At 37.6% G+C, this 26,760-nt stretch overlaps 3 protein-coding genes across 3 annotated transcripts; 1 reads left to right on the top strand and 2 right to left on the bottom strand.

Annotated features, from left to right (window-relative positions):
- Nucleotides 1-1,328: 1,328 nt before the first annotated feature.
- On the top strand, nucleotides 1,329-10,164 carry si:dkey-166k12.1 (solute carrier family 22 member 13). The gene is made up of 10 exons (XM_026288731.1): nucleotides 1,329-2,501; nucleotides 3,227-3,330; nucleotides 3,961-4,115; nucleotides 6,296-6,464; nucleotides 6,827-6,941; nucleotides 7,444-7,547; nucleotides 8,820-9,031; nucleotides 9,121-9,229; nucleotides 9,378-9,578; nucleotides 9,676-10,164. The coding sequence occupies exons 1-10, from the start codon at nucleotides 2,163-2,165 to the stop codon at nucleotides 9,776-9,778; spliced, it is 1,611 nt and encodes a 536-aa protein (XP_026144516.1). The 5' UTR covers nucleotides 1,329-2,162; the 3' UTR covers nucleotides 9,779-10,164.
- Nucleotides 10,165-11,104: 940 nt separating this feature from the next.
- Nucleotides 11,105-17,811, bottom strand: zgc:110239 (C1 family peptidase). Its single transcript, XM_026288729.1, has 11 exons — nucleotides 17,585-17,811; nucleotides 17,299-17,358; nucleotides 17,128-17,220; nucleotides 16,846-17,018; nucleotides 16,508-16,757; nucleotides 16,221-16,416; nucleotides 14,437-14,627; nucleotides 13,685-13,776; nucleotides 13,169-13,330; nucleotides 12,749-12,938; nucleotides 11,105-12,491 (listed from the first exon to the last, which is right to left on the bottom strand). The coding sequence occupies exons 1-11, from the start codon at nucleotides 17,628-17,630 to the stop codon at nucleotides 12,304-12,306; spliced, it is 1,641 nt and encodes a 546-aa protein (XP_026144514.1). The 5' UTR covers nucleotides 17,631-17,811; the 3' UTR covers nucleotides 11,105-12,303.
- A 3,045-nt stretch (nucleotides 17,812-20,856) lies between these two features.
- Nucleotides 20,857-23,793, bottom strand: LOC113119332 (uncharacterized). Its single transcript, XM_026288730.1, has 7 exons — nucleotides 23,579-23,793; nucleotides 23,398-23,457; nucleotides 23,227-23,319; nucleotides 22,964-23,136; nucleotides 21,723-21,972; nucleotides 21,429-21,624; nucleotides 20,857-21,333 (listed from the first exon to the last, which is right to left on the bottom strand). Exons 1-7 carry the CDS (start codon nucleotides 23,622-23,624, stop codon nucleotides 21,210-21,212), a joined length of 942 nt encoding a protein of 313 aa, XP_026144515.1. The 5' UTR covers nucleotides 23,625-23,793; the 3' UTR covers nucleotides 20,857-21,209.
- Nucleotides 23,794-26,760: the final 2,967 nt, after the last annotated feature.

The raw sequence follows: 26,760 nt of genomic DNA, 5'->3' as shown, positions 1-26,760 counted from the left end.
ATGTTTAGTTTCCAGTCAAGACTTGAAGAAAATTGTTATCACCAGCAGGGTGGACTATTGTAATGATCTCCTCACCGGCCTTCCCAAAAAGACCATTAGACAGCTGCAGCTCATCCAGAACACTGCTGCCAGGATTCTGACTACAACCAGAAAATCTGAGCATATCACACCAGTTCTCAGGCCCTTACACTGGCTTCCAGTTACACTTAGGATTGATTTTAAAGTACTTTTACTCATTTATAAATCACTCAATGGCCTAGGACCTGAATACATTGCAGATATTTTCACTGAATATAAACCTCACAGACCACTCTGATCATTAGGATCGAGTCAGTTAGAAATACCAAGGGTTCGCACAAAACAAAGGGAGTCTGCTTTTAGTTATTGTGCTGCTCGCAGTTGGAATCAGCTTCCAGAAGAGATCAGATGTGCTAAAACACTAGTCATATTTAAATGCAGACTAAAAACTCATCTGTTTAGCTGTGCATTTACTGAATGAGCACTTTGCAATGCCCGAACTGATTGCACTATATTTTTGATATAACCATTTTCTATTCTTAACGGTTTTAAACTCATTTTAAATCTCTTAAATCAATTTTGAAATAATTTTCAAAGTTTTTAAATTCCGCGTTTTATTGTTGTGATTTTTATTATTATTATTTTCTTTTCTTTTATGTAAAGAACTTTGAATTAACATTGTGTATGAAATGTGTTATATAAATAAACTTGCCTTGCCTTGCCTTCCTCACAACTGATGAATGTTGCTTAACATTTATTTCACAAGGTTACATGAACATGTACAGAACAACACATTACATTAATACAATGTAAATATGTTTGTTGATTTCTGTCCAGAATTTCTGCCACCCTGTATCACGGTGAATACTTTGTGTTAAAGCCTATTAACTTTCTATTGATGGTAGTAAGCAGTTGCTTTCAGTACTGCATTTTTATCACCACTGCTTACTAATACGTGACCGGGGACTGTAAAACCAGTCATAGCCTACATGTATATTTGTAGCAATAGCCAACAATACATTAAAAGGGTCCAAATTCTTTAATAATAAATAAAGATAATGTTGAGGAAGATAATTTGTCAATTTCCTAGCCTACTGTAAATATATTACAAATTATTTTTTTATTAGTAATATATTTATTACTAATTAGTATTTTTTTTATTACTAATTTATTATGCAGAAAAGCTGGTATTCACTTAAGACATATGAATAATATCTTTAAGCTGCATGTCCAGGATGTTCATTATTATTATTTTGTTGTTGTTGTTGTACTGTTGCATAGTTTTTTTTTTAAAGGTTGAAATTCCTATCTACCGCTGGAAATGAAAAGCTGTCTTCGGTCTGAAGGCACGCTTTTGTTTCTCCAAGTCACCAGATCTCATTTCTCTCATTTCTAGTTTTCAGCCAGAGGTTGTTTTTCCCGTGAAAGGTGCAGGAGTGGGTCGCGTGGGACTAATTTACAGAGAGCTTTGATCTACAGTCTCATTATGCGCGCCGCGCGTCCCATTTAGACCAGCACTTCACCAGCCGCGGGTTTAATACAAAACTCCAAACTAAACAGCCATTTCACTCCACACAATAGCGGAGAAAAACGAAAGTTTGCTTTTTATTTTTCCTTTCTATTCTTCATGATTGCTGGTCCAAAGATTGAACGCATCGCAGCAGTTCTCGGTCCATTCCAGACGACGTGGTTCTGCTCCAGCCTTTCTCGTTGTTTCACGCTTTTGTAACAAGCGGAGCGCGAAACCGTACAGTCAAACCAGATCTGTCGTGAACCGTGGAAATATAGGCGCCTGGAAAGTGGACATCAACTCACTTTGACATTTTTTGGCTTTTAATTGTCTTTTTTTCTGTTTCTTGTTCAGGATTAGTTTGAGCATCTTTTAAAGCCATAAATATAATTCTAAGATGCTGTTGTAGACCAACAACGATAACAACAACACAATGGCACGTGTTGCGTAAACATTTGTTATTGATCTCCGTGTGCTTTCTTCGGGATATAAAATACTTGATGGATTTAAAATTGATTTCTGGCATACATTAAGCAATCTACATAAATTTAGATCGCCTCTGTACACTTGCTCACTGTAATTCGATGGAGGTGTGAAGATTCTCGAGACTTGTTTTTCCAAGGTCGGTAGCCTAATGAATTTCGATCAGCTGCTGGCCACAATCGGTGGCTTTGGGAGATATCAGAAGCTTCTGTATGTGTGGATATGTCTACCGCAGATCTTTCTCGCATTCCACATGATGGCGAGCGTCTTCACAGGCGCCACGCCACCCCACCATTGTTGGGGTTCAGGGATGGAGAACGCGTCCCTTACTGTCGGCAACCTTTCAGTTGTGAATCTGAGTATCTCCCTTCTGCCAGGACATGCGGACTCGTGCACAGCAGTTTCGGGAAAGAACCACAGTACACACTCAACTTGTGAGACAGGATGGGTGTACAGCCACGAGATCTTCCAGAGAACCACTGTCACTGAGGTAAACGCGGGTCTGCATTCTTTAGACGAATTAAATGTCAGGGTTTTATTTTTTCTTAAATGGGTACAACGAAATTTAGTTTAACCTAACAATAGAAGGCTATTAAATAATTACATATTATGAAATATATATTCTATAATGTTACACAATCTAAAATATTAATCCTTTTGGAAGGTTGGGATCACTAAGATTTTTTCCCCTTAGAAATTAATACTTTTATCAAGCAAGAATGCTTTATATATATATATATATATATATATATATATATATATATATATATACCTGGTATTGTTATCAAAGTTTTCTATTCTTCAAATAATCCAGTACAAAAAAAAAAAAGGTTTCCAGAAAACTATTAAGCAGCAAACGTTTTCATGTTTGATAATAATGATAAGAAATGTTTCTTGAGCACCAAATGCAGATTTCTAAAGGATCGTGTTATGCTGAAGAAAATTCTGCTTTGCCATCTATTAAAAAAAAAGAACAGAAATAGAAATAGAAATCAGTTATTTTAAATTGTAATAATATTTAATTATACTATTTTCTTTATGTATTTTTGATTAAATAAATCCATCCAGTGAAATCATAAAGGACTTATAAATCCTATAAAAGTTTGATTGATATATATAAATCTAAGATTTGCAAGGAAGATAAATAAATAAGATAATATGCCTGTAATGATTTTTCTCAACTAATACTTGCGTTTTGTGTATGTATTTGTGCAGTGGGATCTGGTGTGTGACAAGGCAGGTCTAAACAGTCTGGGCTCCTCTATCTATATGCTGGGGTTGCTTGTAGGAGCTGTTGTGTTTGGAGCTATGGCAGACAGGTATATACACACACTCATACACATTTGCATCATCACGCTTCACATGTGTGCTTTGTTCACTTTAAACAACCTGAGGGAAACTATTGGTCATACCCTGCTCATTGCTCTCTATCTCTCTCTCCATGTCCTGCTTCCCATTCAACTCTTTATGTATTAATACATTTTTAATGTCAAATGTACATTGCCTAGAGCTATATATGCAATTACATAGAGTTAATACACATCCCTGTTTCCAATTTAGGGGTCTATATACTTTGTATGTACTATAAATCATTGTTTTTCAATCAGGCGGCTGGGGCCCAATAGGGGGCCTCGGCAAAATTCCAGAGGGGCCCCAATTTGTCTTAAAATGTCTTGTATATGTTGCTATTTTAACCTGCTGCTAACAGTATTATAATAGTAAATACTAGTATTAAAGTGCTAAAATAACACTAAAAATAAAAATTGATGTGTTAAATTTGAATGGCATCATATTTTTTTTGATTTTATTAGAACGTAATTTCAAGAGTTGCAGATCTGCTTTATATAACATTTTAACTCTCTATTTTATGATTATAATAAAAAGAAAAATACCTGTCCATTCACCAGCATTTCTCATTAAATCTCTCTCATTCTTTCTTTCTCTGTAAGGTATGGGAGGAGGTTTGCCATGCTCTTGTCTCTATCCCTTCAGACAGTGTTTGGTGTGGCTGCTGCCTTCGCTCCAAACTTCCCTGTTTATGTCACCCTGCGCTTCATGATAGGAATGACTGTGTCGGGCGTGATAATCAATGCGTTTGTTCTAGGTGAGACTTGGAGTACTAAAGTAACTCTCTAGTCACTAACGGGATAGTTCACTCAAAAATACAAATCACTTACTATTTTATTAGTCATCACTGATCATGCATGCATCTTCACATAATTATAGATATTTACTAATAATAGAATGTGAGTTGAACATTAACTGGCATAACTGAGGATCTGTGCTTGTACTAAAGGTTACATCTGACCTCTGACCCCTTTCCTGTTTTAGTGTTATTGTTCCTTTGAGCAAGACATTTAACCTCAGGTTAAAGGTGACTTTTTGTTTACAGGGGTGGTTGACTGTTTTTTTCTAGGCTTGATTGTTTATGGGGTGCAGTGTAACATGTTGTGCACACACACACACACACACACACACACACACACACACACACACACACACACACACACACACACTTGTTTTTGTGAAAAGTGGGGACATCCCATGGGCGTAATGGTTTTTATACTGTACAAACTGTATATTCTATCGCCCTTTACCAACCCTACACCAAATCTTAACCCTCACAGGAAATTGTGTGCATTTTTACTTTCTCAAAAAAAAAAATGCACACACACAAGTGGGCAGCCATTTATGCCATGCTCAGTCATGGTATTGCCAGCACAAGACTCGAAGCCACAACTTTAGGGTTAAGAGTCAAACTCTCTAACCACTAGGCCACGACTCTCCCTTAGTTTTTACAAAAACTCATTATTTTTCACATAATTTATCTTTATTCTACACTGCTCTGTCCCTTCTCCTTTGAACGCTCAGATGATTTCCTGTTTTTATGAAACCCCTCCCTCAGAAATATGCGATGGGCTCAGATTGGTTAGCTGGCCCAGTGTGTTGTGATTCGCTAAACCGCCTAATGCATGTCTAAACGTCACTTTCGTCAATTTGAGCCTGATTGAGATGAAGAGAATATTAATGAAGAGGATCACGCAGAACCTGTGCAAGCATGGCTCTTAATGGTATGTTTTTTGTTTGTTGTTTTCTCATACTTTTAGAAACACTTTCATTTGTAATGCCACTGCTTATGTTAGCTTTTAATATAGAGTTTTATCCTGTTTAAAACATTAATACAGCAAGGGAACTGCATACATGTCCATGTTTAACGCTTCAAATAGCTATGTGAAAATATCTGTCTGTCTATACACACAGAGTGTATTACTGGAACAGTTCATTGCTTGAACTGATGATCTGAATGAGAGAGAGAGAGAGAGAGATGCAGGGCAGGAGATGCGAGGAGGAACAGGATTAAGAACCCCTGCTTTAGAACACTTATTTTGAATCTTGTGAATCCATTAGAATCATTAGAAGACAGAATTGTGATTCATATATGAATAGATGTTTTCGTGCAGCCCTAGATTTGATGGCATGGCAGCAACTCCTCTTCTTCTCTAAGGCAGTGCAGCATGGCCTCTCCCCCTTTGTTGCATGTTGCACAAACCCGAGAAGTAACTCGTCGTAGTCCCTACGAGCCGTCTTTGTAGATATTAACTGCCATAATTTTAAAAGCTGAAGATATTTGCAGACTTTGCAGAAATTATTTATGCTCAAACAGCAACATTACACACTAACTAATGTTAAAAAAAGTGAAATTGCAACCACCCCTTTAAAAAGTTTGCCATGCTGGATAAAAAATCATCTACATGATATTTTAAGTAAAACTTGCACACTGAACTTCTGCTCCTCTGCATACTTAATGTCTTACATTTGAGAAACATTTACTGTTTCTTTCTAACAGTGTGACTGTCTGAAACCTCTAATATTCCTGTCAATTGATATAGGAATGTGATATTATATTCCAATGCCTTTACTAGACAAGTCAAGACATACCCTGACTTGTAGCAGGTGGGCTGTACCATATGAGGAGAGTCTGATTGACATGAATATTATCTTCATTATTATGTTTTGGAGTTTTTCCTGATTTATTGCACAACCTCATATACCAACATGCATATAAATGGTTCCAGTCGAGTACATTTCTACCTGTACTCAACCGGAACCTTTCAGTTCAAGTGCCCCCCAGCTCTCGCACAGTGCCATTGACATATTTATATGCCAACAGTAGCAAACACACTTTTCTTCTTTACCACAGACCTAAATACCCTAAGTTAAACCCTTAAACCCCAGACCTAACCACCCCCGAACACCTAACCTCCCCTGACCCCTCCTGCACAGGCACAGAGTGGACCTGCACACAGAAACGGATGCTGGCAGGCATCTTCACCGACTACTTCTTTGGTTTTGGCTACATGCTGCTGGCAGGTGTGGCTTATCTCATCAGAGACTGGAGAAAGCTGCAGCTGGCAATCTCTGCACCAGGATTTCTCTTCATATTCTATATATGGTGAGAAAACACAAAAGTGTACTTTGACTTAACACAAACTTCGAGTGGTGGAGTTTAGTCGTTTTTGTGGTCTTTTATGCTTCAGTGCTGCATGCATTTGATCAAAAATTCTGTAAAAGCACATTAATATTGTGAAATATTGTTGCAATTTAAAACAACTGTTTTCTGTAAGATTAACAAACGTTTTAAGATCTGTTATAAATAAATGTTTCAGTGTATCCTACCTTACGAAATCAGGCTTTGCAACAGAGAAGATAAAAGCACCACTCACTTCTCTTTTTCATTCACTTCCTCCCTTCCTCTGCCTTTATCAGTCTGACAGCATAAATCTCCTTTCATCCTCCTCTCCTTCTATTTCTCAGGGTTCTTCCACATTCGGCCCGTTGGCTTTTGGTGAATAACCGAAATGAGGAGGCGATTGATCTTCTGCGTAAAGCAGCTACGGTCAATGGTCGCACCTTACCTCCCACTGTTCAGGTATCAAAAATTTGGATCCTTTCACTCTCTCCGCTCTCTTTTTGGCTTTTTTTCTTGTCACGCCTTTGGCCCAATCTTCAAATCCCATAAACTCTCTAATAGCTCTGTTAGCATCACCATGACAACACCATCCCCCACCCTGGGCAACCAAGGGGCCTTTGTTTTTCGTCTTTAAGAAGTGATAGTCTGAAGCTTCACTTCATCACCAGGGCAACAAGCAGATGAGTTTCACATCATCAGGTCATTGGGTGTATTTAGTAAGGTTTCTCCCATTGTTATGAATGAATGTAAGTGTGTTTGGGTAACTTGAACTGAAAAACAGGATGCATTTATTTGATAAAAAATACAGTAAAATTGGTACTGAAAAATTTAGTTTTTAAATATATTTTAAATGGCAAAGCTGCAGGCTTCAGTGTCACGCAATCGTTCAGAAATCAGTCAAAAACAGGATGTTTCATAACATTTGTTACAAAGTATTAAAGTGTCATTCTTGCTATCACAGGTGGAGCGATATGAGGGCCCACAAGGACGGAGTCAATATACAGCTGTTGACCTGCTCCGGACTCCCTATATGAGGAAGAGAGCTCTCATACTCTTCTACATCTGGTGAGATTACAAGTAGTAGCTGCATAGATATGTATATTAATGTTTCTTCAATTTCAGACAATTTTTTATATATCACTTTTATTTGGGAAAGAAGCCATAAAGAGTGACAGTTTATATTTCATTAAAACAAAGAGATTTTAACTTTGTGCTTTTTGTTATAAGAAAGTCACATTTGATCATGCATTTATCTTTTATTCTTGTTTCATTTCAAATGGCTATTATATTAATGTTTTACCATGGTCCCATAACATGAAAATCCATCTTAAGAATAATATTTATCAAAGTAAATATCACCCAATAAACAGAATATTTGTTGTTGTAGTTATGAAATGAGCTATAGCAAGACAGATGAACCTGCTATTTTATATTAAAAAAACAAAAAAAAAACAAAGGTGTAAAATGCTACTGAAACGCAATCCATGTCATGAAAATGATACTGTGGTGGGAATTCATGATTTTAATTAAAAAAATAACCTAGGTATGACGGATGTCTCCAGTCAGCGAGTGAAAAGTGCTCCTGTAGTTGAAGAAGCACCCACAAACTCAACTGTGTGCAGTACAGTGTTCAGTGTTTGCAGTGTTTGGGAACGTTACTTTGGAAATGTAATAGATTACAGGTTACCCTATAAAATGTAATAAGTAGTGTAACTATTTCAGTTACTTTATTAATATAACTGATTATATTTGATTACTTTTCAAAATTTCTAATGTTTTGAACTGGTAGTTTTTTTTTTTTTCAAACATGTAAACCAGGCAGGGTTAACCTTACAGTAGTACTCAACACTGATATCTATCACTTTCAAAATCTTTTAACACTTGAATTAAGATTAAAGGCTTCTAAAAATGGCATGGAAAAATCAGTTAATCTTAAAAAATAAAGCATATACATAATCCCAAACAGGAAACAAAACAGTTATCAAATAAGCATGTGTCCTATTCTGTGCACTAACCTCCTGAAACATTAGTGTCTCAAATTTTAGAACAGTCAATGCAATTTCTGAATGAAATCAATTAAATCTGTATGTGGGTGTGTGAAAAAAGATGTAACCCCCCTCTGTAATCGTTAACATTTTCATAAGTAACTGTAATTTAATTGTAAAAATTTTTTCATTAACTGTAACTGAATACAGTTACATTTATCTTGTAATTAAATGACGTAATTTATCTACATGTAACTATAGTTACTTCCCAACACTAAGTGTTTGTAGTCGTGCCCTTCAAACACACATAAAGGTGTCCCTTAATTGACTTAATGTCTCTGCATTTCTCCAGGTTTGTTAATGTGTTGGTGTATTATGGTCTGTCTCTGGGTGTGTCAGACCTCGGGGCAGACCTTTACCTCTCTCAGTTCATGTTTGGATTGGTGGAAATTCCTGCAAGGTCACTGGTGTTGGTTCTGCTGCCCTGTAGTCGACGAATCCCACTGAGTGTGTTCCTCGCTGTGGGAGGCAGTGCATGTCTGCTGACTCTCGCTGTTCCAGCAGGTGATCAGTCAAACATGGCTACAGGCACTTTTCTTGAATTTATTTGTCTTTTTAATTATTTTCTTATCAAACTTTTTTTTTTCTCTCAGACAGCGCTCATATTCGGACTGCTTTGGCCATGGTGGGGAAATTTGGAATTACAGCATCTTTTGCCATCATCTATATTTATTCTGCAGAACTGTTCCCCACTGTTCTCAGGTACTCGCACACAAAACCTTCTCAAAAGCCATGATCTGTTAACAAGTCCATTTAAATCAGGTGGGAGTGAAGAGCTTGCATTCTTGACTTCAGCATATAGTTTAACGTGTGGGAAAAACATCTGATTTGGCTTTTTTTTTATCTTTAGGCAAACAGGTATTGGTGTTTCTTCTATGTTTGCACGGATGGGTGGAGTTTTAGCACCACTAATAAACCTGCTTGGACGCCATACACCTGTTGTGCCCATGGTGATATTTGGCTCCACCCCTCTGCTTGCTGCAGTGCTTGCTCTAGCATTGCCTGAAACTGCCAATCAACCACTACCAGACAGCATTCATGATACAGAGAGGTAAATAATAACACCACATACAATTAAAGGGATAGATTACTGCAAAATTCCCTGAAAACACATCTCAAATAGTCTATCCTCCTCTCTTCTCCTTTAGGCCAGCTCTGAAATATGATGGACAAATTCCTGTATATACCAGCCAACTGCCAAGCAGCACAGAAGGTCAGGAACTGCAGTGTTTAGCAGATGAGTCCAGTTAGATGTATATAATAACACAAACTCTATGCAGTGTCTAATTTTAGTGTGTTTACACTATTAGCCTTGCGGATGATCAGTGAAACTTGAAAATGGTTAAGGTTTTGATACAAAATGGGACTTTGACAGTTATTTGAACATTCCATACAGTTTTTTTAAATGGCTGTAGGTTGTTTATTTGATTGATTTACATTTGGATTAGCAGTTTTAATAAAACTTAAGTGTAAAAATGGATGACCGGGTCTGAAAGCTATGCAATTTGTGCATCTAATATTTATAAAAAAAAAAAAAAAGAGATGCTCCAAACCAGCGGTTCTCAATTCCAGTCCTTGCGACCCCCTGCTCTGCATATTTAGCATGTCTCTCCTTGTTAACACACCTGATTCAGATAATCAGCTCATTAGAAGTGAGCTCTGTGCATGAACTGTGTTGTGATTGACATGGTGCCTACACAGTGTTCATTGCTCCCTACTCCTTGAGCAGGGGAAATCTGTTGAAGTTTACTTCACTTTGAACATTCATTTATTGATTTGAGCTGTGCAACGTCTTCACACATGGACAAGTGTGACATCATATAGTCTACCTCTGTAAATAAATACAATTTAAAATCACGTCTCGCACACTTCAATGCACTTTGAATAGAACATATAGCATACGTTCGCTTCGAACCGGAATCATGGTGGAATATCCTATGATGTCCACTTTGCAGGGCACTTATGTTCGAATAGAACAAACGTCTGAAGCGATAAGAGAGAAAGACAAACAAAATGTGCAGAGGAGGGGGTCACAAGAACTGGAATTGAGAACCGCTGACCTAAACAAACTTAAAGGAACATTTGTGAATTAGTAAGCCGATCTAAAATCATTAAGTTTACATTTAAAATGTTTTTCTTCTTATGGCAAATGGACCAAAAATATTCATGACTCGTCCTGTACTACCCAGATTTTTGTCCAATCAAATACTCTCTAGAATGAGAATGTACCTCCCACTAGCACCAGCTAACACTCACTAAATGCCAAATTTGTGAGTGTTTGGTCCAGTGAAGAGTGAACCAATGCCTTCTTTGTAAATGGTCTCCAATGTGTAGGAATTACACCGGATTTGTCTCACGTGGGGAAAGTGGGTTCCATTTATATTTGGTTAAGATTACAGTTCCCAAAGATTATGCCTGGTTGAATTGTTTAATAGTATATTAGTATCCTGAATTATCTTAGCTCAGTAGCTAGAGGGGAAAGTTTTCTTGTTTAGTGCTGTTTTGTCCGTTGTTTGACTGCATATCATTTTTCTGTTGCTTTATTGAAGAAAAAAAACATCATCCAACACCCAATTTAAAAAAGAGGTTTAATGTATAGCGGGTTAAATATGTATGTTGCCAACTTTGCTTGAGCCTATGATACATACACTACTGTAGAAGGTCATGAGATTGCTGTGATGATACATGGTCACAAACTCACAGATAACGTCAATCTCAGCAGCACACTGCCAAATGACACAATCTAGTTTTTACCTTTATATCCTGACATTAACTATGTAATTTTACTGCATGCTATTGTTTGATAGAATTTAACTATTTTAGAATGCAATTTGTCTAATGTTCTAAATGTTATCTTAAAGGGATATACACTTATCATTATTTACTCACCCCCCCCCCATGCCATTTTAAACTCTTATTCTGTGTCCTACAAAATACTGTGAAAGCACTGTACTGTATTTCAAGAATCTGAATCCATGTGTAAAATTTTGGAGGAACAGACTAAAATGTTAAGTCATTATTCACATGAAGCCTGAAAATAGCTATGACCAGGTCATCGAGCCAATGGCTTGCACCAGAGAAATAAACTAAACAGTAAACAAATCACTCTTATTAGGTGATTCAGGCTGAATGATTCAATCCTTAATCCGAGGTTCACTAACCAACCAAACTACTAATGACTAACTGACCAAAATTATTTTAAATGTCTGATTTTATGTTTGGAACAACAAGAGGGTGAGTAAATAATAATGCAATTTTGATTAACTATACTTTTAACCAAATAATTTTTATAAATTACTGCATGATTATCATGATCTAAATGTTTTTACTCTTGTCCTTAATTTGACCAGACCTTAATTTGTAACTGTCTGGTACATCTGTCTTTTAACCTGATGAAATGTAAAGACTTTTTTTCCCAGAAGAGGGCACCATTAGTGGAACTACAATTAAGAAAATTGGATGGTTACCACAGCCCCCAGTCTTAAAATGTTGAGGACATAAGAATTATTCAATTTGGGTCTAATGAAACTGTTACATAGACCTACTAGTTACTGACCATTGCCTTGCTTTGAACAAGTATGAGTGTGTTACTTTTGCTGCACGATGGAATGCAAGTCTTTATGTGATTTTACAATGAACAAACATTTTGTTATTAAGACTTTCCATTTATTGACATTCCAACTCATGAACGATAAAACTGTGATCATTTGTCCAGCATCTGCAATAAAATACTCAAAAACAATTCTTGTATGATTTTTCTGGAAGATGTAGGTATATTAGGCTAATGTCACGTAAGTAGCATCAGTGGCCACACCACAGTTGTTGTCTTTCATGGACATCAGTATATAACCATCATTGCCCCAGTAAGTGGACCAGGAGTTTTTAACTAGCCAATAGGGCTTATTATCCATTACCCCATAACCAACTGCTAGCACAGCATGATCCAAGTCATCAGTCCCGTTTTCTGTGGATATAGGAACATAAAACATGAATTTCTGCTTTCTTTAGAAAAGAGTACTGAATACTTGTAAGTTATTGCTGTACTCAAAATAATATGCTAACTTATATGTACTTGAAATATACAATATTAACTGTGCATCAAGGTTTCTAAATAAAACAAATTCTAAATTTCTAAAAAAGTAAATAAAGTATTCATTTAAATTTTTTTTGGATATATTTAATGATCTGGCAAATAATATGTTAAATATAGTGAAGACTCACTGCATGCTGGTTCGTAATACACTCCATTGCTGTAGAAGGTGAAGGAACGATGAGAAGCATCAATGCTGACTGCTGCAGGGCCGAATTTAACGATAGCGGCCTTCAGTGCCTCAGTATCACCACTGGTCACATTAGTGTAACCGCTCAACTTTGCCACCATGGAGGACTTATTGTAGTGACACAAACCATTCTGAAACACACACAGTGATTTGATTAGTCGTGTTCTTTTAACCACCAATATGGATCAAAAACGTACTTTCTACTTTCTAGAAAGAAAAATTGTAATACGTGGACCTTTTCAAGCAATCAGGAAATAGGGTTTCTGATTATAGATGTAAATTCCTATACAGTTTTGCAGGGACCTAAACAACTATTTAAATCAATCAGAAATGTTTGGGTTAGATAGAGATGTACACACACCATGCCCATATATCCTCCATAGCTCTCGGCGGTAGAAATGCCACCATGTTTCATAATCCACTCAAACGCTCTCCATTCCTCTCCTCCATCACAACCATTATTCCCAAATCCCCATGTACAGTCGACCAGCATCTGCTGGGACAATGGCGTCAGCTCTCCCGTCTAAAAGAGAGAGAAAGACAAGGACAAATTCAAATTTGTGTCAGTGAAGTAAAACACATTATTCAGTTGGACATTACAAATATCAGATCATAAAACAACAGATTATCATAGTGTAAGAATAAAAAAAAAAAATCATTCATTTTAATAACGGATTAACTTTTTATTAAACTTCTCATGGACCGATAGAGTACAACACCCGCTTAGTAGCATCAAACGGCTTGAAAGATCAAAGACCATTTTTTTAAATAACTCCAACTGAATTCATCTGAAAGAATAAAGTCATATACACCTAGCCCTTTAAGCTCTTACAAAATAAAGTGGATATGGTGTTAAGGATTTATTATTCAGATTTACCTTCAGGAAAAGTGCTCCCTCTAGTGTTCCAGTGGTGGCAAAGCTCCAGCAGGATCCACACACAGCCTGGTCTTTCACTGGTGTCACAGCCCCTGAAAATACATAACAATATTTTTAAGGCTTTTCACATGTGCATAACCCCAGGTAATTGTCGTTTCAAACACCTGTTTTTAACCCAAGGTAAAGAAACGTTTCACATCTGTCATTTGAAAGTGGTGTTAGCACAGCTTTTTACCCGGGTTATGAAACCCTGATCCGGAGCATTGCTGTGCTAAGTTTGTTCAGTGTGAAGCAGAGCGGTGTTTGCTTGTTGCTGCTGGACGCTTGGCAACAGACAGCCAATCAGAAATTGAGCAACGAGACTCATGTCACGTTAGTAACCGGAAATGCATGTTGTGTAAAAAGAAGCCGGTAGGAGAAATGTAAAAAGATGGAAAGTGTGTAAACAGGTTGCCTGTTGTTCATCCAATCAGTGACAGTGACACCAAAAATATGAAAATAAGAATTTTAAACCCTGGGATTAGGAATGTACAGTGTGAAACGGCTGTTATCTTCAGGTTTAGTATGAGCAGTGTGAAACATAACTACAGAAAACACCGGATTCCGTTTATCCAGGGTATAGGATGATCCATGGTTAACAATTTCAAGTGTGAAAATCCCTTAGGTGTATCATCTGAATCACTAAACATGCATGGAATGATTCTGACTTCACATACTGTACAACCCAACAAATTCAAACAAGATATACACACCATTCAGCCTCCAGTCTACTGAATCAGGGATGTCTATAGAGCGGATTTCAGAGGGAAAAGGCTGAGCCTTTCTGTGAACATGAGTCCTTTTAAGTCCTTTCATCATGGCCAGCTCTTCCTGTGACCGATCAGCCAGGTGATTGACAGAGAGGGAAAAAGAAAGACCTGCTCTATTCATAGAGTGCACATACCTGAGGAAAAATGTATGTAAAAAGAATTTCTTCAGACAAGTTCACAGACTGCTTACTGTTTTTCGTTATATAACTTTGTATAGATTATTATGGCTCCATATTCTCATTTATTTCAAGGTAATTAACATGTCCATATAACCAAGAGAGATTTTTTTTTTTTTTTTCACATTTTAAAGGGGTGGTTGATTGGTTCACTTTTAACATTAGTTAGTGTGTAATGTTGCTGTTTGAGCATAAACAATATCTGCAAAGTTACGAAGCTGAAAGTTCAATCATGCAAACAGACATATTGTCTTTTTAAATTATGGCAGTTTAATGCCTACAGTTATGAATAGTAGGGACTGCAATCATATGCCCTATTCGACTGCTCCAGATACGTTGATCCGTGCGCCATCTTGGAGCGGTCAACTTGTCGTCACTCATCATAACAATCAATGAATATTCAAAGATATACATGTGCTGTTGTATATATAGATGCCTCATTAGTGGCTGTTTCTATGGGCCGCAATAATTTGTGCTTTGTGTTTCAAGGATTGTGAAGTCACTGTAGTGATATTATAACTACTTCCCGGGTTTGTGACATCACAAACCTTAAAATGTACATAAATCCCGCCCCCAGGAACATGCAATGCAGGGGCGAGGCCATGTTGCACTGTTTTAGAGACGAGGAACAGTTGTTGCCAATGGCTTCAAAACTAGAGGTGCATGAAAAAAAAATCTATTCATATATGAATCATGATTCTGTCTTCTAACGATTCTAAAGGAGTCACAAGTGTTAATATCAATGTTCTAAAGCAGCGGTTCTTAATCCTGTTCCTCGTGTCCCCTGCTCTGCATTTCTCTTTCTTACCTGATTCAGATCATCAGCTCGTCAGTTCCAAATGAAATGTTTTCGAGACGCATTTAAATCTAATTGCTCAAACCAATGGGCCACATTCCAGACAAAACTGGACAAGTGTAAATGCATCTGCTTGTTGAAACCACACATGCAAATTTTACTCCTCCCAAAACATTAAAATAATAAACATGTGAGAGTATTTTATATACTACTGTATATACAAGGCATGTTATAGTATAAAGTATAGGCAACAAGCATCGCTGCGAATGAGAAGATGAGTATTTCTTCAGCAAGCTAATGTGCAAACTACTGCAAATGAAACTGAAGCAAGTCGCAGACGCTCAACACACAATTGTCTTCATTAAGAGTAGTGAAACTAACCCATCTTTCCAGTGCTGATGCAGCGCTCTCTCCTGTTGCGGTCTTTGATCTTGAAATTAACTGATAATTAATCAAATAGCATAAAACGCAGTGTATATCTGTTGCTTCCTTGACATGTACTCTGTTTAGTGTGGGAACTGAAGACCGGATTTATATCCATTTTACGAAGACACATTTATGTGGCCAAGAGTAAATGGAAATGTTTCACATAATTTATAAAGGTAAATTATGTGAACATTTTTTTTTTTTTAAATAAAGCATTAACATGTTAGACTGCACCCAATAAACACGGTCTAAAAAAAAAAAAAAACAGTCAACCACCCCTTTAATACAAATCACCAAATCTCTACTAATGTTTCTTAGTTTTTCCTCACCGAATATTATGTACAAAGTTGTGCTCACGCGCCTCATGCTCCTTTTCATTTTCATATTGCCGCTCATACTTCTCCTTAAAGTGGCCAAACAGACGGTGGGCGTGACCAACGGGGGAGGTGTGGACAAGGTCTTGGATGGGGTTGGCCAATAAATGATGCTCAAGACCAGGACCAGGAAAGTCACCACAGGTCAATCCTAAATACAAAAGTGAGCTTTTTATTAGATAGTTTGTAAGTGGCAGAAAAATGTCTATTCACTGAATGAGTTATGCATTTATTGTATTCACCTCCAGGTAGTTTGAAAATGTCAGAATCAATTTTAGAGCTAAAGTCACTGTAGTCGATTAGGTATTTATCATAGTGGGACCCAAAAAGTGTGTTGAAGCCCATCATCTCATAGTGGTGTGGGGTGGCTGGGGAATCATTTCCCTCTGGACGTGTGACCCAAAGACGATACGTGTTCTTCTTATGCCCAACCTGAGTGACGTTTTTCCAGACCTCACACAGATTGCCTGCGTAATACTCCATCTTTTCAAACTGCAAAACAAACAATTTCATAAATACCTCAGCCTTGTTCCTTTGGTTTGCTCCACAGAAGATAAGAAGTCATTCAGGTAGTACATACTTCAAAGCCCTGCAGATCAGGCAGAGCTGACTGTGGAAGTATTGGATCCTCCTTGGTACCATTAAGCTGGAAACACTTCATAGTATTGAATTCAGTCTCAGTGGTGACTGGTGTAATCTTGTAAGTGGCACCATAGTCCAAATCATTACCAATAAAAAAAGTGCACACTGTACCTATAGACAGCAGCAATTAGAAAAAAAAACAATATAAAATATCAACAGCTTGTCTATAAACATGTTTAAATACAGTCGGGTTTCATTTATTTTCATGATGATAACTGACCGTGATAAAAGTCTATTCGACTTCTGTTCCCTTTGAGATCGAACCAAGCTTCAAATGGTTCCTTTATCTCAGCATAAGGCAAAGTAAGCAGACCTACATAAAAGAGGGATTTGTGACTTTAAAAGAAGTGTACTGTACTGGGATGTACTGTGTACGTATTTAAATATGTACCTTTAACATGATACATCTTTCCAAAATCAGGAACAGTTCTGCCACCAACTGGTGTGGCATCTGGGGAAGAAAACTATTTTTTTTAAACAATACAAAACATAATATATACACTACGAGTGCAAAGCGTAACATACTGAGCCTAAAATATCGTATTTATCCAAAACACACGGTGTTAAAAACATAATCACAGAAAATGTCTAAGGCGCTAAATCACAAGATCAACTGTCAGACGCTTTTGTTTTCTTCCTGTTTTGTGTTGTTCTCTTTTATATAGACAGAACTTTACCTGCAGCACACACCAGCAGCACGAGCCCTGCTAGAAGAAGACACATAATGTGATCTAAAGAAACCAGACAGACATCCACTGGAGATGAATACGCTTTCTCCTTCTGGAAAAAAAAGACCCGGAACAAAACAAGAGAATCACGTAAATGTGTTTACGCTTAGACGACTGAAAGAAGATCACTCACGATAGAAGAGAGGTCACATAAAACACGGGAAGGAAGGACTAAATTAAAGTCATATGACAAGAGGGTCTTGCTGTCACATGATTTTAGTCAGCTGTTTGCCTTTGACCAAATTCCCCTGAAGCGGGTAAAATTGCTGACTTCTAGATGTTCACAAGTAGTAGGCTACATATCTTAAAACATGTTTCTGGCTAATCGAATCACTTTAAATCAGAATTTAGCGCCAGAACCAGAAAAAAATTATCTACAAAGTGAAATGTAGTGACATGCGAGATGGGAAGTAACATTGCAAAATGCTTGAAACATGAGATGTGCTACTGAGAGTGAAAACAAATATGAAGACAGCTAAGGCTTCGTGATTGAATTATCACTAAATTATCACAGATCAAGCACTTATGTTGATTCAGTGCTGACTAAAGGTTATTCACCTCTTCCAGTGTATGTCTGTCTGGTTTATTTAGATAGATTTGAACCATGATGCAGTTAAAGTGCTGTCTCAGTAAAAGAAACAACAAAAGAAAAGAAAACAAACACAAACGGGCATATTTAATCCCATGATATATAATAGCTGAGACACCATTTATGTGATGTTTTTAACACTAAACGCATTTATATAAAATATGAGATAGAAAATATGAATATGTGATTTAATTATCAGAGGCCACAACAGCTGGTGCAGAGCAGTTCCTGATTTTGGAAAGATGCATCAATTCAAAGGTACATTTCTGCCAACACAGTACATCTAAGTACAGTAGACTTCTTTTTCAGTATGCTGCAGGCGGCTTGTCGTAAGAGACCCTGCAAAATAATAAGGCTTGTTCGACTGAGTCGCCTAGTCTCCGCACTGCATTCTGATTAGAACATTGGTCCGAGCTAGGCGCTGCAGCCGCATGATCACGTGTGCCATCCAAGTACCGCGAGAGCAAAACGAGACCAGGCGGTGCAGTTGCTCAAAATCGCTCAAAATCGGTCAAGAGGGTCGTTGCGAAAACCTAGCCTTGGTGACGGCGCGCTTTATTCTCAATCGTTAGATTCTGTGATTTGCGTGTTTATACTAACAATTAAATGAAAATAATGCTGACAAATTCGTGTTTTTATAACATTTAACGTTTCTTTTAGTGTAGTCACGCTGTTATCTTGAGTCACTTAAAAAAAAAAATCTGAAACACTGATAAAAGCATACCCCTACTTATCGGTATTTAGATGACCATATGTTTATATGCTTCATTTTATTCTTGAACATGACCAGGGGCTTCGGACGGGGTATAACCAGTACTGATTACCAGGGCCCCAAAGGAAGAGAGGGCCCTTTAAAAGTCTGGAATATATTTTCATGGGGGGTGTCATTAGGACTGCCTATGCATCTTGTGCAGCGCCCCTGAACATGACGCTGTATTAAGCAGTAATATATAAGTGTTTCTTTTGCTCATAAAAATGTTTCTGTGTAATTAGAAATAATGTAGTATATAATTCACTTCATTGATACATATATGCAAACCCAATGATCTGATCACTTCCACGAGCAGAAAGCATCCGAGGCGGCTGCTCTCTTCAGCCGGTGACAGCCTGGTGTAGTGCTTCTCGAACAAGCCTATTCACAAAGCATAGACCTTTATATAAACTGAATAAATAAGAAACTGTAAATGTGTTCAGCATTCTGCAAAAATTAGATGTCTTAAATAGATAAATATCAAAACAGGAGCAGAGAGAATTTCGTTAAACTCTTGTTCCCCTTTCTCTCCTTAAGCTGAAGAAAACAGCAATGTGTTCTTTGGTAAATTTGTCATTCCCCTGCTAATTTTTTGGGAATGGGCAGGGGGGTGAGAAGGGTAAATCAAATGTCAATGTTGAAGAGCTTGGAGTTTTTGGAGTCCTTTTCTCCCTCTTGTGGATGCGGGGATATTTACTCATTTATTATATCCTTTTATATAATAAGAATATATTAAATATTTAAACCCAGCTCAGAACAAAAATATTCTAGAACTCAAAGATCCTGCAACAAAAAGCTCTACAAATAAACATTAACTTAATAATAAAAAGTAAACTACTTGTTGAAGAGATATCGATTACAACAACAACAGGAATTAACAAAATATAACTCAGTCAACACAATATAATTGCAAAATAAACCCTTCTGGAAGAGGGAACCTCATAAGACAGCTTCCACACACACACACACACACACACACACAGTCAAGGCTCTCTCTCAAGACAGTGCTGTTTAAATGCACACTGCTCGCCCCCCTTCACCCCACCTTCTAGTCAGAATTGAGGACCAATCATTGATGTCAGATGTAGCCATGACCTATGAGTAGAGGTGGAGAGGGAGAGAGAGAGAGCACGCAAAAACACAAAGAAATACAAACTAGGATGTTCTAAATTATTTTCTGCAGTAAAATATACTGATTATGAAACCATTGTTTTATTTGATCTGGCTCCACTAACATTACAACTAACCTTCACTAATAGATATACTTCAGAAGTCAGACGAAATCCCAGATGTCTCTAAAAGCATATTATGGGAAGCTCTGAAGGTACGTAGTCAAATTATTATCTCTGTGTATTGCACATCAGACTAACACTCAAAAAGAGGAAAGAAAAATGAATAGAACAAATTTCAGAAATAGATCACCAATATGCAGAATCTCCTACAACATAATTTGACGAAAAGGATAACATTGCAAATAGAATTTAATCTTCTATCACTGGCTGAGACTGTTAAATTAATAAATTGTTCCAGACATAAATACATAATTATTAATACAACATATTCAAATAATCCATGCCATGAAGGAATAGATTAGTATATAAATAGTAAATAGAATTTTGTTCTTCAAATATATACAGATGGATCAAAGGATTCAGATGTCAAATGAACTAGTTTTGCCATGTTTACTTTGCAGTAGACTAAATGATGCTCTTTCTGTCAGCCATGAGCATTAGAATGAGTAGAGAATGCAAGACCTAATAGGATGTTTATTTTATCAAACTCTTCTTTTTGATACATCTTTCACCAGTGACATTTAGTGAAATGAGAGATGGGAGGTAATGTCAGAGAAATTTGATGAGCTACTGGCACAGTGGAAAAAATATATGATATTTTTATTAATATATTACAATATTAAGAAGGTCTTTATTATTTTTGTATTCATCCTAATGTAAGGAAAAGAAGAAAAAAAAGTTATTACACAATATCAGTTTAATAATCAGAATTCCATTCCGTTTGGAGTTTGACAAGCAGTGTCACAGTGAGAACTTTAGAAACAGACCAGTTACAAACCATAACTTGAAAATGATTCCAAAATATGCTTGAAGATGCAGATACTCCATTTAATCAAACTAAATGATTAAAAAGATGATTTAGAAAAAGCTGAAAATATCACTAATTAAGACAGTTTGTTATGCCGTACTCAGAGAAATGTGTGAGGACTGTTTTGTAACATCCTATTCCTGTTTTGGAATCCGTAAACTTCCTGTCATCCTGGCCAGCTCTGCCTTTGACCAATCAGCGAAGTTATTGATACCGACACTATATGTAAGACCAGCTCTGTTTTTAGAGTGAACAAACCTGAGAAAGAGGAAGTAAAAAGAAAGCATGCATATCTTAAATCAGACACGGATTGTTTACTACTACTATATTGCAAAGTTTGTAATTGTCCTCACCGTTGAGTATGTATAAAGTAGTTCTCACGCTCTTCGTGTTCCTTCTCATTTTTATACAGACGATGGAATTTCTCCTTAAAGGGGCCAAACAGACGGTGGGCATGGCTCACAGGAGAGGTGTTGACATAGTCTTGAATGGGGTTGGCCAATATTTGATGCTCCTCAACAGGATCAGGAAACTCTCCACAGGTCATTCCTAAAAACATAATACATCAGTGAATGTTTGATTAGATGAAGTATTGGTGTAAAAGAGACAGAAATAGTAATTTCACTGAATGTTTGTTTTCCAGGCACCTCCAGGTGGTGTGAAAATGTCAGGCTCAGTTTGTGGGCTGAAGTCACTGTAGTCAATAGTGTATTTGTCATTCTGGGACTCCAAAAGAGTGTTGAAGCTCATCATCTCAAAGTGGTGAGGGGTGGCTAAGGAATCGATTCCCTCTGGACGAGCGACCCACAGACGATACGTGTTCTTCTTATGGCCAACCTGAGTGTCCTTTTTCCAGACCTCACAGAGAATACCTGTGTGATTCTCCATCTTCTCAAACTGCAGAAAACAAACAAATAAACAATCAATGAACTCAAACATCTCAGCCTTGTTGATGTTTTGGTTTGCATTACAGTTGAATCTATGGGATGTAAAGTTGTTCATATATTTCAAAATCCCTATACGGGACGGCGACTGTTTCACATATGGATGTCTGTAAAAATAAATGTACATATCACCTCAGTGATTTGTTCACAGTGGAGGAGCGAGTTCTGTGATCCTACAACTGTTTATAATTCACATTTTAAAGTTGTATTGCATGCCTGCTGCTGCCATAATAAAGACCCATTTTAAATGTTTACATGCTTTTCTCTTTCTGCTCCCACTCGCTGTGGTGGAGCATTTATTAAGTAGCATACGTTTCTTTTAAATTCCATCATTTCAGAAATAGATATGCATGCAAATAACAGCGAAGTACAACAGTTTCCGTACAGTGTTTTTACCTGGGTGGTGACTGGTGAGAGATAAACACTGACATTTTGTATTCAGACGGCAATAAAATCACAGACTACCCCTTGTAAATGGTGAAAATAACTTACGTCCACATGAGAAACAATTACCAAATAGGGCTTAAAACCAGACTTTCTTTAACGGAGCACAAAAGACGAATTTTGAGTCAAGCTTTGGTTTGACAAAACAAAAAGTTTAAAATAATGTTTTAAAAGCTGGATCTTTGAAGGTTTTAGAAGTTAAGGAAAGTCAAAAAGTTCTTCAAAATTCTTCAGACCTCATTCAACATCATCAGACTGCTAAGAAACCAAATAAAAACCATTAGACCTTTAAAAAAGTCCTCTGCTGGTTGTTGCTAGGCATTGTTAGCATGTTTCTGAGAGATGTTGTCGTATTTTAGCACACCACTAGCATGTTTTTATAAGTTTGCTAGCATGAGGGGGTTGAGGGGGAGCACATATGTAAACCAAAATTGTGAATGTGCACAGGACCGCATTGTTCATTTTTGGGTAAACTACCCGTATCCCTGAGTAGTACGTACTTCAAAGCCCTGCAAATCAGGCAGTGCTGCCTGTGGGCGAATTGGATCCTCCTGGGTACCTTTAAGCTGGAAACACTTAATAGCTTGGATTTCGGTTGTTGTGGTGACTGGTGTGATCTTGTAAATGGCACCATATTCCAAGTCGTTTCCAATCAGAAAAGTTTGCACCGTTCCTGCATAGAGAGCATCAGTGATGAGAAACTACATACACAATCTATTTCCATTTAAATACTGCCTCATTTTATTATCTGATAATCACTGACCATTATAATAGTCGATTCGACTTCTGTTTCCATCAAGGTCGTACCAAGCTTCAATTGGCTCTTTTAAATCAGAATATGGCAGAGAGAGCTCACCTACATAAAAAGGGATACTGTAAAAAAAAAAGAAGTGTACTTTACAGGGATGCACTCTGTAATTAGAGAGAAATTTACCTTTGACATGATACATCTTTCCAAAATCAGGAACTGTTCTGCCACCAATTGGTGTGGCATCTGAGGAGGAAAGCAAAGAGACATCACACAATTAATTGAATAGGTTTCTTTCTAACTAAAACACATAACCAACTATACTTCTCCATGTTTTCATCCTGCTGTGTTTTGTTTTCTCTTTTACCTGCAGCACACACCAGCAGCACGAACCCAGCTAGAAGAAGCCACATAATGTAATCTAAAGAAACCAGACAGACATCCACTGGAGATTAAAAGCTTTTGTCAGTCTGAAAGAAAAAAAAACAAGAAAATTAGGAAGAGGTCATTAGTGTTTGCACCAGCGACGAAATGTGGATAACCATAAAAGTGGTTCCCAATATAACAGATGAAGAAGGAACTGAAATAACATCATATGACATGAGGGTCCATCAGTGGGTGGACAAATATTTATTGAGCCAGGACAAGGTCCTCTCAGTAGAGATTGCAGGGATGATTGATGTGGGACCCCTGTAATCGGTCCATCGCTCCCCCTGCTTGCGACATCTCTGAGCAAACACACTGCAAATATGTAGCTAAGCTTTTAAAGGACAATACCTGCATTATTGGTTGAAATATGCAAAAGCCATAAGGTTCAACCAGAAGCCATAAGGAAATATAAGAATCAACTTAACTTTTAACTACCAGAATAATCTGAGAACAAATTGAGTGTCTGCAAGCTATAGAGTGTTGTATTGGTTTTTGAGTTTGTAGGTAAAAAGTTGCACAGTTGGCTGAAGTTCAACATGTTGAACACTGATTTACAGTGACAACAGTGATAGATCAGTCTCCTTAAGAAATAGCTGATGAGTAAATAAATACTAAATAGAATTTTGTTCTTCAAATTTATACAGATGATCAAAGGATCAAAACATATATACAAATAAATAAAATTATTAGTAAAAAAATGTTTTTATTTTGGAACATCTTTTCCCTTATTTGGCACACCTCCTGTCATCCTGGCCAGCTCTGCTTTTGACCAGTCAGCAAAGTTATTGATAACGACGCTGAATGAAAGACCAGCTCTGTTTGTAGAGTGCACAAACATGAGAAAGGGGATGTAAAAAAAACATGCATATCTTATTTCAGACACAGATTATTTACTACTACTTGTCATTTTCCTTAATGTTGAGTATGTATGAAGTAGTTCTCGTGATCTTCATATTCCTTCTCACTTTTATACTGATGATTGAATTTTTCCTTAAAGGGACCAAACAGACGGGGGGCACACTTTCAATAAAAAAAAGGTATAAAAACTGTCACTGGGGGCGTACCTTTTAGATACTAATATGTACATTTTAGGTTCTAATATGAATCTTATATGGGCTCTTTATGTACAAAGGTGTGCCCCAGTAACAGCTTTTATACCTTTTATTCTGAGAGTGCATGTCTAACAGGAGAGGTGTTGACATAGTCTTGAATGGTGTTGGCCAATATTTGATGCTTCTCAACAGGATCAAGAAACTATCTACAGGTCATTCCTAAACAAAATACATCAGTGAATGTTTGATTGGATGATGTGTTGAAAAATGCAAAAATAGTCTGTTTTCAAGTTACTTCCAGGTGGTACAGTATAATGTCAGGCTCAGTTTGTGGGCTGAAGTCACTGTAGTCCCCACTTCCTCAAATCTTGCCCTGGAGGTCCAATGCACTGCAGTGTTTAGCTCCAACCCTGATCAACCTCACCTGTCTGAGATTCTTTAATGATCCCAAAGACATTAATTGGCATTGAGTAGCATGCCCAGGTGTGTTTGATTAGGGTTAGAGCTAAACTCTGCAGGAAAGTGGATCTCGAGGTCCAGATTTGAGGATCCCTGCTGTAGTCAACAGTATATTTGTCATTGTGGGACTCCAAAAGAGTGGTGAAGTGTTGTAGAACACACACATTATTCCCATAACCAATACGCTTGTTAGGCGGGCTTGCAGCTGATAGGTGAAGATAAGCCAATGTTCGTCTAAATCCCAGGTATACTAAATTTGCATATCTGGTCAGAAATAATGTGGACTGTGCTGAGGATAGAGCAGAAGCAACAAGAACAGTATTAAGTGGGGGTACACAGAGATAACTGTGTTAAACAGTATAACATAATGTGATGATGGTAATGAATCGAGTTAGACATGAATAACAGGTGCTGCACTGAGTACAGGGCATACAACAACAATAGCATTTAGGGCTGCTCAGAGTAGAACTGTGTGAGGCAGCATAACAAGAATAGAGGTAGCATAAACTTGAGTCAAGCACTCACCAACAGCACTTTGGACGTCCAGCTTGCAAAACCTGACAACGATATTCTGAGAAGACCAAATAGCTGCAAGACATATATCCTGAATATACATACCTCTTGACCAAGCCAAGGAGGAGGCAATAGCTCTTGTTGAGTGGCCCTAATGTGAAAGGGGTATTCCAAACCTTGGCTCATATAAGCAACCATGGACAGCATCCACAATCCAGTGAGAAAGCCTCTGTTTTGAAACATCCCAGCCCTTCATATTACCACCGTAGCACAAGAAAAGTTAATCAAAGAGCTGAAAGATGGCTGGAGTGTCAATGTAAGTCCTCAAACCGGAGTCTGTTTACAAAGCACATACAATCATTGTCCACACACACACAAAAAAACATGTAAATCTATATCCCCTAGCCAAAGTTAGGGCGAGAAGAAGTGCAGTTTTTAGAGAAAAGCTCCTTCACAGCAATGTGAATGCCAGCTCCAAAACCTTCGGGTTTCAAGTCCAAGTCTTTAACCATCAGGCCACAGCTGCCCCGGTGGGTAGTAACCACCTTAATAATGGTCCGGACTAAAGGGAGTGGGGCTCCAGCACAGGAACCAGGGTGAGTGAGTATGATCCATTTCTTATAAATATGTATGTATTAAATTGCTGGTGGTTATGTGTGTATTAATCCTCTGTGAGTTTTCTTTTAATCTTTTCAATCACATTTTACTAAAAACTTGTCGATATTATGTCCAGCCAGTATGATAGCCCTGATTCCGGCTTCATGCTTCTGGTATCATGCGCCAGGTCATAGGTTTCTGCTGGAGCCTTCATGATCATCAGGCCCAGCACTGCAAAGAATTTCCTGGAGGTCCGGCCAGGTCATCTTGAGGGGCTTCCTGGTCACCTGGATATCCCTTATTGCTGATGCATCGAGCGGGAAGAGAGGCCTGCACTCCCCTCAGCATGGTGGCATGGGCATACTGTTCCCCATAGCGACCCCTAGAGGATCCAGTTTGAAGTTCACTTGAAAGGGAATGTCTCAGGTTATGAAAGTAACCATGGTTCCCTGAGTAGGGAATGAGACACTGTGTCCTCGAGCTTCCTGTCATGCTTCGG

This window comes from Carassius auratus, chromosome 19 (assembly GCF_003368295.1).
Source record: "Carassius auratus strain Wakin chromosome 19, ASM336829v1, whole genome shotgun sequence".
NCBI classification, from domain to species: Eukaryota; Metazoa; Chordata; class Actinopteri; order Cypriniformes; family Cyprinidae; genus Carassius; species Carassius auratus.
The sequence above is the reverse complement of the archived record's forward strand: the minus strand, read 5'-3'. Positions and strand labels throughout refer to the sequence as shown.